We start from the raw sequence: 18,893 nt of genomic DNA, 5'->3' as shown, positions 1-18,893 counted from the left end.
CAGAATATTTTTGCCACCTTTCTTCATTCTTCATGTTACTGGTCTTTCCTACTGGGAAAAGTCCTATTCTTCCAAGTCTAGTTTACACTAACTGTGCTAATGATTACCTCCTACTGTGGCAATCAAATAACTTTGCAAAGTTCTTAATTTTAGTGGTTAAGATTGTTAAATTTACAACTTAATGCTAGAATGATAGAAGTGTATATATTTTATTAATCCTGTTATAAATGTATCTGCATAACTTTTATGCACAATTTGCAAAATACATATCACATTTTGCACAATCAGGTTTTAGTATTTAATAAATGGGGGTCATAGTTAATAAAAATGGTTAATATTCATTTTTGGCCTTAATGTAAGAGAGAGCAGAGAATTAGATCGAATGAATTTGAACTTTAGAGAGTGTCCTTGCCTCTTGGACATTCATTCAGCAAGGCTGTGCATTTTTATTCTTTAGGCATTTAAAAAAGATGTTTCCCTGCTGTTCTATTCATATCCTATGGTTATCCTACTTAAGTAAGGGACCGGTTGATTATTTTCAAGGCTTTAAAGTTATATTTCAGGAAAGTGCCTGTCATAACACTTACCCTTCTATTGTTGTTGCCTTTTACTTTTTATATTTTACTTTGCAGTGATAGAAAAATTTCATAGTCTTAATTAAACCTTCTTACAGAGTTTTATTAGACGATTCACAAAGGAGATACATTTTAATGCATGAGGCAATGTAAACTGAATTAAAGAAAATTTCTTCTGAGCAAAAGATATCCATTCCATCTTGGCTTTGTTTGTTTCATTTAGTCTTCTTGTTTTAAGCTGTGGTGTCCTAGTCAACATCATGGTCCCACCTGCCCATAAATGTGAGTGGTGTTTGAGGTACATGATCACATTCCTGACCCTCCTGCCTCACGCGCCATCTTTGATCCCAAAAGTATTTGCTCATTATTATTTTCTGTTGTTGTTGTTCCCAAATATTTAGCTTGAAATTCCGTCTCTGGTCTTTTTAAGCTAAGGTTCTGTTGGAAGGAAAACTTTTCTTCTACCAGTTTAGAACTTAGGGCCTGTACATTAATTAACAACAGACAGGTTAACAAGAGAAAAGTGTATTTCACACGTAGGCAGAAGCAGTCTACAAGGAGTGGCTCACTGAACAGCCAGAGGTATGGATTTATATACCAGCTTAACTAAACGGAAGAGTTTTAGGGCTTTGATGGGAAAATATAACAAAGTCTATTGGGCTTTTTCATCCTGACGTTAATGGGCAGCATCCTCCCTGGCTAGAAGCTCCTAGGAGGACATTAAGGCAGCTGAATTTGTACCTCCTGGTGCTAAGGCTCATCCTCCTTCTGAGGGTGGGTCAATGGTAGCTGTATTTTTAGGAGGCTCTGCTTAAGTTTAGACAGTATTTCTTTCTGCAGCTGATTTTTGTTCGCACATTTTCAGTTTAAAGTAATCTTCATGCACCTTTGGTGGACTGTTGATTCCTTCAATTCCCTGACTATTGCTTTGGTTTCTGTACTAAATCTCACCTACATGTGTTCAGTTTGCCTCTAAATCCAGGGCCTCCCATTACTGGGGTTAGTTTTACCTGATCACTTCTTCCTTTTTACTTCTTTCCATCCTACTTCTGTCCTAATTCTTGGCTGATACTCAAGCCAGGTAAGTCCTCCCTTTCTCCTTGACCAATGGAAGATTATGGGAAGGACTGAGTCAAACACAGCTACGCATTTACTAAGTGCCCTAATGCACATGGAAATTAGTTGCTTAGTTGGAAAAGATAATGTTAAAAATTTATACTCTTAATAGTAACATAAAAATTAGAGTGCTTCAACCAAGTGAGATATTGCTCAGGGATATAGATATCAAGTCTCTGGCCATCCAGGACCTGTAAAATAGGAAATGCCATTTGACACATGGCTGTCATCTTCTTTAGTTTTATGGCCTATTGCAGACATACTGCCTATCACACTTATGTGCAGAATAAACCATTTCTGGTCATAATGCAGCCTGACCTTGTCATTCACATGGCTACCATTCTTGATTAATTACATTAAATGAAAGTTAAGAATAGAGGTACATTTAGAGATCATTTAAGATCTCTCATAGTTCATTCCTTCTGCTTTATAGAATACCTGAGACTGGATAATTTATATAGAACAGAAGTTTATTTTCTCAAAGTTCTGGAGGCTGGGAATTCCAAGATCAAAGCACTGGCAGATGAGGTGTTTGGTGAGGGCTGCTCTCTGCTTCCAAAATTGGTGCTTCTTGCTGTATCTTCCCTTGGCAGATGAGATGGACACCTCTCTCCCACCTCTTTTATAAAGGTCCTAATCCCATTCATAAGAGCTCTGCCCTCATGACTTAATCACCTCCTAAATGCTCCACCTGCTAATACTGTCACATTGGTGTTAACGGTTTAACATATGATTTTGAGGGGGAACACATTGAGACTACAGCAGAACCCAAATGATTTCCTTCTAAAACTTCTGCTTATTTAAGGCAAAACTGTGAAAGTTTCTCTAGCAGCACTTAACTGCTATGTTTGTTTTAAAATGCTTATTATTGTTATTTTGCAATTTCATTTTCAACTCTAGGATTTTTCTAAAGTACATTAATAACACTTTAAAGAATATATTTGTTTTTTGTGAAATGGCAATATTTAGGTGATTTCAATATTCTGAAATAGAAAACTTCTAGGGTGATTGGACTCATTTGATACATAATAATTATTAGTAATTATCAGGAAAAAAGGTGCTACAACAATAAGCAACAATATGCTTGGGATCTATGGGTCTGCTAGAATGGTTAGGCAATAAGCTTAACGAATTTGGGGAGAATATTTTATATTTAATATTTACTAATAATCTAGGTTATTTAAAGGAGAATAACATGGGTTAATAATCATAATAAAAACATTCAGCTAGAAGGGAAAGATGTATTGGTCTTAAAGAGGATATTTTAAGTTGAATGGATTTCACAATATTTTAGGTCATCTACATTGTGAAATCTGCTAGATAAATGGTGGTCTCTTTTTTTCACAAGAGCAAAAACCTGCAATAGTTTTGTCTTTATAGTGATTCTTCTAAGAACTGTGACAGTTTAGGTAGGATTATTTAAAGATGAAAATGTCCCACTGAATTACATATCAGGAACAAGCCACCTGGTTTTCAGACAATGGCTCACTTTACACGGCAATGTGTGTGCAGACAGGGCACTGATAAAGCATGCCAGGCAGGTATAGAACTTTCTTACAGAGCCTTCTTGTCTCGTTCAATGTAAGTGTTTCTTTCTTTAAAAACCAAAGGTATATATATATATAAGAAAGTATAAGAAAGTTCATGGTGTGGCATGTTATAAAGATTTTCCCCAACATCTTTGGGGGCTAATCATCATTGGGTCATGAAAAAAAGTTGTGATATCATTAATGAAGGCTGTGAAATCTTATTTATTTACTTACAGAAGGATGCTTTCTAAAAACGGGGCCACTTTTCATTTTGTAGGATGATTAAAGCATGGTCCTACTTTAAAAAGGACCCAAGTTTCTATTAACTTCCTAATTAGATTTTATATCCCGCAATCTAATTTCATGAATAAATACTGCTTGTGGACATCTCAAAAAACATCCCACTCATGGAATGATTTATCCCATGGTAGTGACCTAACTCTCTCCCATGGTTTCTTTTTCTTGCCAGTAACTGTAAAAAGAATATTGTAGCTATGCTGCAACTATTTTAAGAAGTTTTAAATGAAAGCAATATAATATTTTTCTTAACTCTAATACATATATTTATAACTGCACTTTAATCTACATCAACTCTGTCTAATGACAGGCCACTTTACTTGAGGTTTATTTGGATAACACTTTCTGAATACATTTCACTACCCCAGGGTAGTGGGCTGCCAAAATGAGGAAGCAGATTCTGGATTCTGTGTGTGATATTTTTAAGAGGAAGGAGACGCCAAAAGCATTGCAGGAAGAAACCTATCCTTAAAGATTATTACCATGGTGTCTACCAGAGTGAGGAGTAGGTGGCATAATATTCTGAGATATAAATTCTCTGAGGCAGAACATAGAATTTTACTACCTAAATGTAATAAGATGTATTGTGCTATCAGCAAAGGCCATGGAGCTCTATGTGATTAAAATAAAAAAGGATCCAAGTATCTGCCTTTAACTACCATTTAATGATAATGATTTTTGTCTTTAGCATTTATATTGGAAATCAGGAAAGAGGCAAGCTGCAGGCTATCTGATAGTAATATGAATAATAATAACTAACAATTGCCCTCTCCTCCTCCCTAGTTCTTAGCAGTCTATGTTTATTTTCAAAGAAAGCCCTTTTCCTTCATCTTAGTTTATATGGTAATCGAAATATTAGTTTAAAAATTGTGTTATACGCCACATGCTGATGGAGGGAATTTGAGCATTACATTTACATTAGGAAGGAAGACTGGGCCAAGGAGTACTAGGTATCACTCTCTTTTACATGTTATCTCATTTATTTTTCATGGCAACCCTTGACGGTACATTATTGTCACCCATTTACTTTTACAAATGTGGAAAATTAGGGCCTATGAGCGGCTAATACATGTGATCTCACAACCAGCCAGTGGTGACCTGGCGCTGACTTGTACTAGGTGACGAAAGCCAGTTGTGAAATACTCAGAATTTTTGCTGGTAGCATGAAATTAGCCACGATGGAGTATTTACACCATGAAAAGCAGCAAAGGCTAAAAGACAGGGCTCCAACTCTCCAGTCTTACCGCCCCTCTTCAAGCCTGTTTACCAGCTTACCAAATTTCCGTGCGTGGATTCAAACCCAGGTTTGCACTGTATACAAAGCACCTACTCAGCTTCTTTCTTCCAAGTTTATAAAGCGTTTGGATTCCTAAAGAATTAAGAACTATCAAATTCAGAGCTTTGAAGATGCAAGCATGGAACAGCACTTGGAGGCACTTTCCCTTAATCCTTTGTTTTAATTTCTTCGGTGTTTTTCAAGTGTATTTTTGCCTTCCTCATTTGATGGAAACTTATTGAGATTTGAAGTACTCTGTGTATTTTGTGTTTTTCTATTATGCCTTCTGGGATATTTACCAGAACAATAAAATTAAGCTGGAGTATGAAGGCGAAATTGCTAGAAAACAGGTTAAGCCAAATAGTGTTGACTTTGATTATTGCTAAGTTTTATTATTTACCTGAAATGTCATCATGAATATAGTCACATTTCATACACTTTTATTTAATTTACAGATTGTAGCTATATTTTAAAAATTAATTTGTAATCATTTCGGTCTCTAGCCTAAAACTATAGTACCTATGTTTTAGTATACATACCAGTACATGCTATAGGCATACAAATAGGGTGTTCAAACGATCTTGAAAATTTCAAAATAACTGAGAAAGAAGTACTGTCTTAGACTCTAAAATATAACAAAATACTGCAATAGTGTATGCACAATCTCCCCACTTCCTAACAAAAGAAAATTAAAGAAATAACAACATGACGTTAAAAGACATTATTCCCAAGTATTATTTTTTGGTTTCAAAATAGCATGCTTTTATATATTACTAAGACATTACATAGGCCCATATAGAAATGTTCATTTGCCAAAGCTAATATTTGAAAAATCACACATATGCACACAAGAGCTAAGAAATATTTATGTCCCTTTTTAATTTCAGGGGAGGCTATGGTCATGACGTAGGGAAGCGTCCTTGGATTGTAGGAGATGAGATTATTGTAGGCCTTATGAAGGACATTGTAGGTAAGTACAAAGCACAGTGAATTTTTTTCCCAAAAGAATTGTAAAGATGGGGCTGGGCACAGTAGCTCACATCTGTAATCCCAGCACTTTGGGAGGCTGAGACAGGAGGATTGCTGGAGGTCAGGAGTTCAAGAACCAGCATGGGCAACATAGTGAGACCCTCATCTCTACAAAAACTTTAAAATTTAGCTGGGCATGGTGGCTCACGCCTATAATCCTAGACACTCAGGAGGCTGAGATAGAAGGATACTCCTGAGCCCAGGAGTTTGAGACTGCAATCATTCCATTGCATTCCAGCCTGGATGACAGAGTAAGACTCTGTCTCTAAAAAAAAAATAAATAAAAAATGTGAACTAATACCTCTTGTATTATCCTGGATGGAGCTGGAGCCCATTCTTCTAAGTGAAGTATCACAAGAATGGAAAAGGAAAAACAAGCACCACATGTACTCACCATTAAATTGGTACTAATTGATCAACACCTATGTGCACATATGGAAGTAACACTCATCGGGGGTCGGGCAGGTGGCGGGGGAAGAGGCGATGGGTAAATTCACACCTAAGGGATGCCCTGCGCACTGTCTGGGGCATGGGCACTCAGGCGGCACAAAGGCAATATATGTAACTAAAGTGTTTCTACCCCCATAATATTCTGAAATAAAAAAAAGAAAGAAAAATCAAATTGTAAACATATTATCATTTAGTTATAAACATAGGTTACAAAGTCAAAATCTTATTGAAGAACATCCTGATTTTCTGTTTTAACATTTTCCCGTCAAGGGTGAGTATACCTTTAACTTAGACTTGTTCATTCAAAGATTGCTGTAAAATAATGACTATAACCAGGTTATTTGATAGAAAAATAAAATATTTGTGATATTATTTTTTCTTGTATACTTTAAAAGTAATATTTACCATCCCATGAAAAGCATATGCATTGTGTTAATTTAGAGTTAAACAAATTTCATAAAAATCAACTGAAATCAATTTTCTATAATTTCACTGTATGATAAAATGAACACTTAAACCTTCACATGCTAAAGGTGTGAAACACCAATCATGTTTTGATTCATTTTAGTTTAATCCTTGGTGATCAATTTAAACGTAAACTTAGTGTTATTGAAAATAATATAGCTGATGCTGTTTTGGTCTATAATGTGTTTGCTAATATGAGTTATACATACTATTGGTGGTATCCAAGATAGTTTTAGATGGTAAATGTGTTCACATCTTGATAAAAGTTTTTTATTTAATTGGATTGAATATTCAACATGGTCTGAAATCTTATGTGAAATTTAGAGTACTGAAAAAAACATTAATGATATTTTAGCAATTAGAGGGTGATATTTAGAAATATTTGAAGGCCTTAGAAAAAATCCCAATTTTCAAAATGCTTTTTTAAATCTCATTCCCCCATAAGCAAATATGAAAATATTTTTATTGCTTCATATCATTTGAATCTTGGCCAATAATCGGAAGACGAAATCAACCTCGGCTGGAAGGGAAATGGAATTAGAGTAGGGAAAGTTGGATTTACATGCAGAAAAACCTCAGGCAACTGGCAAATCATTAAAATCTGGGGAATATCTTGGTTGTTCAAAAAATAATCATTGACCCTCTGCTGTATGTCAGGACTTGTGGCAGGCACTGAGAACATTACGGTAAATAAGAACAATTGCCATCCTATCCTCATGGGACTCCCAGTAAAGGAAGATACAAAGAAATGTAAAATTAATATGTATACATAATCAAGTAAAATACAAAGAAATATAGAATTAAATTATTGTGATCCACATTACAGAAGAGACACAATTTTCCAGTTGATGGAGGACTGAACATATGCATTTAATTACTCTTTTTTCTGAACTGTCACTAAGGAATTCTTAATGGAATTAGAAAATATTTAAAAGTTCTAAACCCCAAAGGACAAACTGGAATGGTAAAGGACATGGTAGCTATGAAATTTGGGGAGATGGCTAACAGGTAGACAAGTGCTAACTGCTTTGTCCAAAATGTAAAACAAAATGAAAACAAAAAGTAAACCAAATCCTCCTCTCCCAATGGGAAAAAAATGAAAAGCCACCTGCTTTATCTTGCAGATCCTTCAAAGGCTTGAGAATTATTCCAATTAAGCCTCTCTAGAAGTAGAGATGAAAATAGGAATGAAGAAAAGATGATTTGTTTACTGTCTGTCTAAATGTAATTAGATACCACATCCCCTTGCCCACTCGAAGTTGCCGGGTGAATCCGCCTACACCCCTACTCCAGGAGAAGACCAGAGGGTTAGTCACTGGAGAAGGGAGAAGAAAGAGTCCCGGGTGAGGACATGTATACTGTGTTAGTCAGCTCAGGCACCATAACAAAACACCACAGACAAGATCAATTAAACAATGAAAATTTATTTTTTCACAGTTCTGGAAACTGGAAGTCCATGTTCAAGGTGCGCTCAGGGTTGATTTCTGGTGAAGGCTCTCTGGCTTGCTGATGGCTACCTCCTCACTATGTCCTCACATGGCCCTTCTTTTGTGCAATGGGGGAGAGAAAGATCTTTGGTTTTCCTCCCTCTTTTTATAAGATCACCAGTCTTATTGGATTAGGTTCATACTCTTATGACATCATTTAACTTTAGTTACCAATTTATAACCCTATCTCCAAATATACTCACGATGGAGATGAGGGCTTCAACATACGAATTTGGGGAAACACAACTCAGTTCATAACATATAACATAGTGAAAACAAAAGGGTTAAATAAACGTTTATCAACTTGCAATCTAATTTAGCTGCGAGTACCTATGCAGGAGACTGGACAAGTCTCTGTGATATCTGGGCCACCTAAAGAGTCTGACGTGGGGGAGTTTCTTGGCACAGTGGCCCATCACGTACACAGAGGAGAACACTGTCATGCTTAACACACCCAAATTACAGGAAAATCTGTTTTCAGTGTATGAACCATATAAATGTGTTAACCTAATTTTTAAACAATCTCATAGAAAAGTTGTAAGCAAAAGCTCTATTTTCTAGTAGATATTATTGAGGAATCATTATACTATACAAATGTGTTTTATATGCTATATTGTAGAATCAGAATATCAATTTCTATTATAGTTTAAGATAAAAGATTGAGTACAAGCTGAAAAGGCTCCCTTGGATAGAAAAAAGTTAAATTAACAAATATATAGCAATAGTTAAAAAAAAAATTAAATAGGAACCTTCATAGACCAGAAATAGAGCCATTACTGAAGCAAGGAGCAGTTGGAAGCCTGGACATGCAGTGTTTTGGGGGCAGCACATGGAACCAGGCTCAGTGTGTAGGACTTGAGTCAGGACTTGCATAAGAAGCCCCAGAGGGAATCTGTGCAGCCGTAGATGCTTGGGTCTGTGCCAAGGCCCAGAATCTTTGTCAGCCAGGTCCAGTACAATCTCCAGCCATACCAGTAGGTTCTCAGGAACACAGAGCACTTGATCCGGCCATCAGAATTAACTCTGGGAGTGTATATTCTGATGGAGGAAATTCCCACCTGAACAATCCTGGGTTGCCTTTAAAGGTGTGTTAAATAGTTGGTTAATAAAGCCTACATTTGTTTTTATTCTTTAGCAGCCAATTGTATTCATTCAAATGTCTAACATGTAAACAAAAACCCTGGAAAAAAAAATCCACAATTAAATCAACCAGAGAATGTGTGTTTTCCTTAGCTGTGGATTTTTTTTTTTTTACCTCTTTATTAGGTTTGCTTTCAGAACATAAACTACATTCTAATCTTGTTATTTTGTGCTTAATATTTATCATCCTGTAAAGAGGAGTTAGGATGTTTATATACAGGCCAGGGAAGTGGTAAGGTGATATTATTCAGTGAGATTTATTTATGAAGCCAATAAACCCTGCAAAAACATTTCCTTCCACCATTTAAAAGTTTACAGCTCTATTGCAACTTATTAAATGTGTAAGTGTTTTGTTGCCCAGTAAATACACGTATGTCACATAAAGATCCCTGAAATTTCAGACCAACCACTCATTATTGTTACTAAGGAAAAGGGGAAAAAAAAAAGACTATAAATCTTGTCTTGTTTAGAAAAGTAAAGGGACTGAACTTATTTTAAATCTTTAAAAGAAAATTTGTCAACCCTAGCTGTAGGGGTTTTCTGCTTGTCTTTGAAATACCGCACAGAGTGATACAATTTATATTTTGGCTCACAAGACTATCCCGACTTCAGGCACCAGTCACAAGCCCCAGGAGCCACCCATACTTCTGACCGACAAGCTGTAAATTCAGGGATTTCCACCATACTTGGATTCATAATTTGCAAGAGCAGCTCACAGCACTCAGGAAAACACTGTATCAGTGTATTATAAAGGACACAACTCAGGAACAGCCGATGGAAGAGATGCATAGGTCAAGGTAATGGTGGGAGGACCCAGAGGCATGGAGCTTCCATGCCTTCTCTGAGCATGCCACCCTCTCAGCACTCAGGTGCTTTCCTACCCATAAGCACTCTGAGTGTCATTATTCACATGTGTTCGTAGAGTTCAATTTCCAGCTCTCCTTCTCTCCCAGTAGGCCAGTGGGTGGAGCTGAAAGTTCCAATCCTCTAATCCCTCTAATCTCTTGTTCTTTCTGGTGACCATGCTGAGACTAGCTAGGAGGCCCACCCCTAAGCCACCTCATTAGCATAAACTCAGGTGCTACCTAAAGGAATTTTTTATGAATAACACAAGATATTTTTATCACTTGGAAAAATCCAAGGATTTTGGGAGCCCTGTTCCAGGAACTGGAAACAAAGACCAAATAGTTCCTGTTATACCACATCTATGGGGCAAACTTCATTTAGCTTTCTACACCTTTGTCTTTGAATGCTATATTAATTAAAATAGAGGTGTTTGGTCCCAAAATATAATATGGGATATACAAGATAGCAAATATTTCTTGAAATGGACCGTCAGTTTTGTAGATGTGAAACTCATTAAACAAAATATATTTGACTTCCTAAAATCTCAAACCTTATGTGACAAATGCATTGTCACATTTCATTCGAAATATTTTTAGTGAACGAAGGGGATCTTTAGTTAATGATTATTTTGTTAAATATCTGTCTTGTTCTCTACAATTCATAATTTATCAGGGGAAATATTTCTACTATGTTTTTGTTGAAGAATATGAATTAACACTTTGCAAAAATGAATTATAAACAATATTTTAAAAGCTTGATATTTACTTATTTATTTTACATTTCAGTAACTATTATAATCTTCCAAATTCTTTACTTTTCAAATTGGAGATATTAGTCAGAGAAATGATCTTTACGTCCAATTGAAAAATGAATTGTTAGTTCACTCTTTACTTTAATAGAAACTAATTCTTTCAGAAGGTATTTTTGTGTACGTGTGTGTTTATTTTGTTTGTGGACCCCACATAGGTTTCCTTTTTGCCCTGGATTACTAGAGTTACTAGGAAGTTCTCAGAAAAAGCTGGTTAAGTTTGAACTAACAAAAACATTTAATTGTTTCTAATGTGCATGTATTGTATTGCTATTTGTTAGCATTTTTCCTCAAATTGTATAAGAAATTTCAGACCCTCTTTGGAAGTAGGTATGGTTTAAATCATAAAATGATTAAAATAATTGCATGGTAACTACAGTAAAGAGTACCAAAAGTCAAATTTGTTTTTCCTACTTGTTAGGCCACCTGAATGTGCCATGAGCAAACAGACTTGTTGTATATTTTGGGTCAAGATTGAATCTTCCAGCTTCTTAAAACCATAGCCTTTATTTCACCATAAAATTTCTCAAAGAAAGTAACAGCAGGATCATAAAAATTATTATGTGTACAAATTGATAGAGTGGATAGAGAAGAGAAAGAGCTATTTATTCATAGACATAGAAAAGAATTTCAATTTCAGATGAGAAGAAAAACTATTAATAAAACATTCTATATAGAGCCAACAGTTCTGCAAAACATGGAATAACTTTCCCTTATAATTAATGTCATATTATCAAGATGCTAGAAATAAAATTGCTGAAGAATATTATTAGTACTATTATTAAGCCTACTTTTCCCTGGGTACATAAAAATCACAAAGGGCTAGCCTCATGCATTTGGGCTTATAAAAATGTTGTAATGTGAACATAAATTTGCTTTATGAAACTTTATTGACCCTCAGAGAAGCAGTAATCCCTGGAATCTCTCCCCCAACAGTTACAGGCCCTTAGCCATGTATTGGCCAGCTCTAGAGGCCACAGAAATGTGTTGCTTGGAAAATGGAGTGTAAAGTTCTTGGACTTAGCCTAATTACAAACCCGACAGCCAAATCCACGATAACATTTGCATCTGCTTAAAGAATACACAGAACATGGTATGGCAGTTAGGCGACCCCCCTAATGAATCCTCTTATCAAATAGTAAGCAGGTGGGGGCCTTGTCATCCTCATTTTGCAAAAGGTTTGAAATTATGTTAGGATTAGAAAGACACAGAAAGAGGCTGGTTATGAGTCTAGGTTTAGGTCTCCTATTTTTGACTTAAGTCAAATACACAGATTATCTGTAAGCAATGCTTCCAAATGGAATTCTAGACAAAGATTATTATTATTATTTTATTTTTTTCTAAGAGACTTTTAGTAAGTTAGTTCATTTCTTTGGATATCAGCTTCCTCACTGATAAAATAAAGAAAATCAGAGTAGATACCTCATTTGGTTGCTGTGAAGACTAGATAATGTAAGTCACATATTTAGAAATGTCAGCACATGGTAAAGGCTCCATAAATGTTAGCTTGCCAGGCTTTTAGACAAGAAGGCAGTGCTTGCATTTAACTGAGGTTCACCTTCTGGCAAAGAAAAAAACGATGTCCAATAAATAAATAAACACATACTAAAGAGGCAGGAAAGCAGTCTTTGAAAGAGAGCCCTGACCCACACTCATCTCAAATGAAGTTATTCAAATCTTGACACTTAGTGCAATGAGTCACAGATGATCTGAAGCAAACATCCCTTCAAAACCTGATAAGCTTTCTGGAAGCTTTTTAAAAAATTTCCCCTTAAGTACTAGTAGTTGTTAATATTTCTATAATATAATAATTCAAAGAAATTGGGGGGAAAAGGAATAAATAAAAGCAACTTGAAAAGATTTTGGTTTACTTTAGAAAAAAAGATTTATTTTCTTATGGAATGTGGATGATATTGAAATATTTTCTTAGCACAATGTTAGTTTCAGAAATCTAATCTGAACCAAAAAAGATAGATCAATTAGGTAAATTTTCTTTTGAAAATACAGTCATACCTTAAAGATATTGTGGCCTTGGTTTCAGACCACCATAATAAAGTAAATATCACAATAAAGTGAGTCACACAAAGTTTTTGGTTTCCCAGTGCATATAAAGTTATGTTTACACTACACTGTAGTCTATTAATTGTGCAATAGCATTATGGCTGAAAACACAATGTAGTTACTTTAATTATAAAATACTTTATTGTTAAAAAAGACTAATATTGACCCGAGCCTTTAGGGAGTCATAATCTTTCTGTTGGTGGAGGGTCTTTCCTCTATGTCGATGGCTGCTGACTGATCAGGTGGTGGTTGCTGAATGTTGGGGTGGCTGTGACCCTTTCTTAAATAAGACAGCAATGAAGTTGGCCACATCAATCAACTCTTCCTTTCACGAAAGATTTCTCTATAACATACCATGCTATTTGATAGTATTTTATTTCTTTCAACATTGCAGTCAATCCTCTCAAACCCTGCCATTGCTTTAGCAACTAAGCATATAGAATATTCTAAATCCTTTATTGTCATTTCAGCAACATTCACGCATTTTCACCAGGAGTAGATTCCATCTCAAGAAACCACTTTTCTCAGCTCATCCATAAGAAGCAATTTCTTCTAAGTTTTATTATGAGATTACAGCCATTCAGTCCCATCTTCTGGCTCCACTTCTAATTCTAGTTCTCTTACTTTTTATACAACATCTGTAATCCCTTCCTCAGCAAGTCTTGACCCCTCAAAGCAGCCATGCAGGTTGGAATCAACGTCTTCCAAACTCCTATTAATGCTGATATTTTGATCTCCTTCCATGAATCGTGAACGTTCTTAATGGCAGCTGGAATGGTGAATCCTTTCTAGGATATTTTCAATTAACTTTTCCCAGATCCATGAGAGGAATCACTGTCTATGACAGCCAGCTATAGCCCTAGGAAATGTAGTTCTTAAATAATGAAACTTGAAAGTCAAAATTACTCCTTGGTCTGTGGGCTGCAGGATGGATGTTGCATTAGCAGGCTGGAAAACAGCATTAACCTCCTTGAGCATCTCCCTCAGTGCTCTTGGGTGGCTAGGTGCATTGTCAATGAGCAGTAATATTTTTAAAGGAATCCTTTTTTCTAAGTAATAAGTTTCAACAGTGGGCTTAAAATATTTAGTGAACCATGTTGTAAACAGATGTGCTGTCATCCAGGCTTTGTTGTTCCATTTCTAGAGCACAGACAGAGTAGATTTAGTATAATTCTTAAAAGGCTTTAGGATTTTCAAAATGGTAAATAAGTATTGGTTTGAACTTGAAGTCATTAGCTGTTTTAACTTCTAATAAGAGGGTCAGCCTGTCCTTTGAAGGTTTGATGACAGACATTGACTTCTCTGGCTATGAAAGTCCTAGATGGCATCTTCTCCAAATAAAAAGCTATTTCATCTACATTGAAAAATCTGTTGGTCAGTGCAGCTACCTTCCTCAATGATCTTAGTCAGATCTTCTGAATAACTTGCTGCAGGTTCTACATCGGCACTTACTGCCTCATCATGCACTTTTTTCCCCCCAAATATTCAACTTGAGACAAGTTCATTAGTAATTTCACAGTAGCCTTTCACAGGCTGGTTGTTACCTCACTTGTTCTCTCAGCAACCCCAAGTGTTGTGTCAGACAGGACACCTCATTGCTCTTCCTCCAGCCAGCTTTAAAGACTCCAGACACGACCAGCCTGGAAACACTCTCAGCACGTATAATCTCAACTCATCTTGTTAATGCAGACACCTCTGAGGTCCCCAAGGAATCTTTGGCAGGGTTGTCTAAACTGAAGCCTTGAGAGAGAAAGGGTTTCAAGCTGGAAACAGATAGATTCACCTAATGCTTATCCCCACACCCCTCTGGTATAGAAAAGTACTATTTTTGAAGACTGAATTTCCTCTTGAAGTGTACTGCACTATGTCCTTAAAGTAGGTGAAAACTTTGGGAATAAAATCTGCATCAAACAGCATGCCCTGGGTATTTCTATTTCCTTAGTAGCCTTTCTACAGGCCCTTCTGGAATGGCCTATGATACTGCCTTCCCTGTCCATGATGTCGGTTGCCTTGTTTGTTTTTGTTGAGACAGAGTCTTACTGGCCTACCCTGGGTAGAGAGCAGTGGCGCCATTGTCACTGCACCCTCTGGCTCCCGGGCTCTAAGCAATCCTGCCTTAGGCTCCCAGGTAGCTGGGACTACAGGTGCACACCCCAACGCCCGGCTGGGTTTTTTTTTTTTTTCCTTGTCTTTTTGGTAGAGATGGGGTCTTGCTCTTGCTCAGGTTAGTCTCCAACTCCGTAGCTCAAGTGATCCTCCTGCCTCGGCCTCCCAGAGTGCTAGGAATACAGGTGTGAGCCACTGCACCCAGCCCCTTGTCCATGATCTCAACCCCTCAAATGCGCTCTAGACTTCAGGATGCAAAAACATTCATTCCACTGACTTGGGTGAGCAGGATGATAAGTAAGGCTCTTTTGGTCCAAAAGTTATCCAGGGAATACTTCATTTGGGCCAAATGAGGGATTAATCCAAAGAAGATTGAAGAAACAATTACTCCTGCTCCTAGTACTATACTCTCTTGTGAACAATGACTATAACTTACGTTTCTATTGGTAATGTTGAATGCCATAGTGTAAGCATAGAAGGAAATATTAATATTAATATTAATACTCACACCACCCCCAGTTACACGTAAGTGCACATTCATACATGCTAAATAGACTGACCCTGTCTTTGGACAAAGTTCAGTAGCAGGTGAATTTTATTTAAAGTGGTCCATGGTGCAATAATTCAAATAGAGGAGGGATTATTTAAAAAGAACTGGTCCAAGTGAGCATGCCATTGAAAAGTGAGGTGAGGAATGACCTCTGTTCCTCTTGTTACTCAATGCCAAGTGTAAATGTACATTAATTCAGCCCAGCACGTTTAGGGGTGGGCATGTGCATAGATTCATCACATTCCCTTGCCCAAGAAGTTTTAGGTGATCTAAATGAACACTGTATTGTCAGGAGAACAAAAATTTCCCAGGAAATATTCGTTTTAATCAGACTGTAATATTAAAGCAAAAATAGAATATCTGAGCTTCTATAGAAAGTCCCCCACTTCCTGCCTCTTGCATTTCTTTTTTTCATTTTGTGATAACTACCATGTTTTCTTTTTTTATTTTCTTCTCTTTTCGAATGCCACTCTTTCTACTAATTCTGCTTTCTCTTCATATTACTTTTCCTTCCTTTCTTCCTTCCACTCGCCCTGCCAATTTTTTTTTTTAATAAATGGTTTTCAGAAAAGATGCATGTAAATAGTTAACAGGGAGTCAAGGATAAGATCAGGTTAGATATCTTAGATACTATTTGTTTTGGAAATAACAGAAAAATCTACACCATAGTGTAAAGAAATGAATATAATAAAGCTGGCTATATATATATATATATATATATATATATAAAATTTTTGAGACAGAGTCTCGCTCTGTTGCCCAGGCTAGAGTGCTGTGGCGTCAGCCAAGCTCACAGCAACCTCAAACTCCTAGGCTCTAGCAATTCTTCTGCCTCAGCCTCTAGAGTAGCTGGAACTACAGGCATGTGCCACCATGCCCGGTTAATTTTTTCTATATATAACTTTAGTTGTCCAGATAATTTCTTTCTATTTTTAGTAGAGACGAGGTCTTGCTCTTACTCAGACTGGTATTGAACTCCTGACCTCGAGCGATCCTCCTGCCTCGGCCTCCCAGGGTGCTAGGATTACAGGCGTGAGCCACCGCGCCCAGCCCTCTGGCAATATTTTTTAAAAATTAGTTTGATGAGATTTTCTTACTTTAGGAGAAGGCATATGCCACTAGAAGTAACATAAGCTTATCAGATTCATATATATATAGTATGTCTAGAAGAAATTTTATTCAGTGCTAGGTATATGGAATGAGATTTTTCTTATTGTCCCTTGACTTCAGACCTTTGCTTTACAATGACCAGGGCTTATATATTAGCACCGGCCACTTGTTCACTGACTTTGTATATCAAATGCAGAAATCCATATGGCAAATGCAATAAGAAGTTTTCGTTGACCAGATGAAGATCACAGGAGCTTCCTTAAATGGCTTTGTTGAAACATAAATTCCTGAATTATACACTATTTCCATGGCCTTTCTGTCCAGTGAACTTATCCTAGACTCTATCTATTAGATTTATTATTCCACTTACTGGCTATTCTTTTAAAATGGGACTGTATCAGAAATATCTCTTTGGGTAGAAAATGTAGGACTTATGTTATGCATTTTCTCTAACATGTAGTACAGCCTTACAAATGTTAAGGTACACAGCCTATTTTTCTCAGGGATATTAAGGAGATATAAGAACTCAAAACATGGGAGGTACTAATATTGCTGTTATTATGCTATAAATTCTTAAGCACCTAATGTATTCTCTAGGTCTGTTTCTAGTGTCAAAAGGCTTGTTAAAAGGAATTAGATCATATTATGATTATTTAGGGGATATCCTAATACCGCATATTTTCTCAGCAGACACTACACATCTATATTATCTTTTATCTCAGTGTGTATGAATAAACCCCAGAGCTATTTAGGTCATTGTATTTTGCTATGTAGTTGTTTTGTCTTGTTATATATCTCACTGTAATTTCAATGAATTATGTTTGGCAAAGTAGCACCTTTTATTAAAGGTGCATTTTAATTTGATATCAGAAACAGCCAGCTTTAAAACTGTAATTGGCCTTAATACCTTATTAGATTCCTTTTGGAGATACACTTACCACAAAAATGTACTCTTTGGGAATTTGACAAACTAGCTGATAATAGGATATATCATTTTTATTTTCCAGGAAAAAGCAAATGCTTCATTATTTAGTTGTTATTTACTACATGAAAAAGGAAATATAATTTTTAGCTAGCCGTGTGCATGTTAGTTCAGATATCATTTGATTAAATGAGTCAAGTGGGAAAGCTTCCATTTCTTTGTGATGACACATCAAATATGCCCTTATCTCTAAACACATTAAGAATGATCAAGTGAAGCTTCCTACTTTGTTTTTCTAAGTATCTTTAGAAGTAATAGAAACATCTAAATTATGATATGTTTATTTTGCAGGAGCCAATGAGAAAGAAATTGCCTTAATGAATGCTTTGACTGTTAATTTACATCTTCTACTGGTGAGTTTCCTTTCCCACCAATGTTTAGAATACATTCATTTACAGAATCTGATGTTTTTCTATCTTTAATTCATGAGCATCTGGTGGTTTACTTATTTAAAAATAAATTGTGAGGTTATTTTCATTTTTACCAGGAAATGCTGGACGATGATATAATGGCTTCTTCCTAATCATGGAAAAGTTGACTCTTGCAAAGAGCTTTAGAATAATGAACAGTTCTTGTCTCAGAAAATAAGAAATAAGAGTCACAGTGAATGAAAAGGGAAACTGCTTGCAGGCATACAAAACAATGATGTACAAATGCTAGCAAAGCATTGAACTCTTTGAAAAGACAATTTTCCAGTATGTTAGGCTTCAGCAGAGTGGGAATTATGGATCATCATACTTTTGTGGATTAATTTTTGGGGAGTAGGTTAAAAGACTTGGAAAATAAAGCTAAATTGAAGAAAAGGGATCTACTACCTTAAATGAGTTCCTATGTTTAAAATATTTCTTTAGTCTTTAATACTCAATAAAATATCAGATATATTCTCAATTTGGGATGTGATATCTATAGTAATTGCTTGATATTTTGAAAAATCTTGACTTCATTGTGTGAGTATGTTTTGAAAACATATCTACATGTTCAGACATCCCTAGATTTGACCCCCTGCTAAATTACTTAATGCCTATTTGACATTGGACAAGCTTTTGGCATCTGTATGTCTTAATAG

The 18,893-nt window shown here is 36.1% G+C and overlaps 1 protein-coding gene across 2 annotated transcripts in view; it reads left to right on the top strand.

The window, feature by feature from the left end:
• The window catches only part of KYNU (kynureninase), a 139,669-nt gene that overhangs the window by 40,277 nt on the left and 80,499 nt on the right, over positions 1-18,893 (top strand). For both annotated transcript variants that reach the window (XM_069473018.1, XM_069473027.1), the window contains exons 4-5: positions 5,681-5,763; positions 18,119-18,180. In XM_069473018.1, coding sequence (XP_069329119.1) covers positions 5,681-5,763; positions 18,119-18,180 — 145 coding nt within the window. The remainder of the gene's footprint in view (positions 1-5,680; positions 5,764-18,118; positions 18,181-18,893) is intronic.

Source organism: Eulemur rufifrons, chromosome 1 (genome assembly GCF_041146395.1).
Source record: "Eulemur rufifrons isolate Redbay chromosome 1, OSU_ERuf_1, whole genome shotgun sequence".
NCBI lineage: Eukaryota > Metazoa > Chordata > Mammalia > Primates > Lemuridae > Eulemur > Eulemur rufifrons.
Note: the sequence above shows the minus strand (reverse complement) of the source record. Positions and strands in the feature narration are given on the sequence as shown.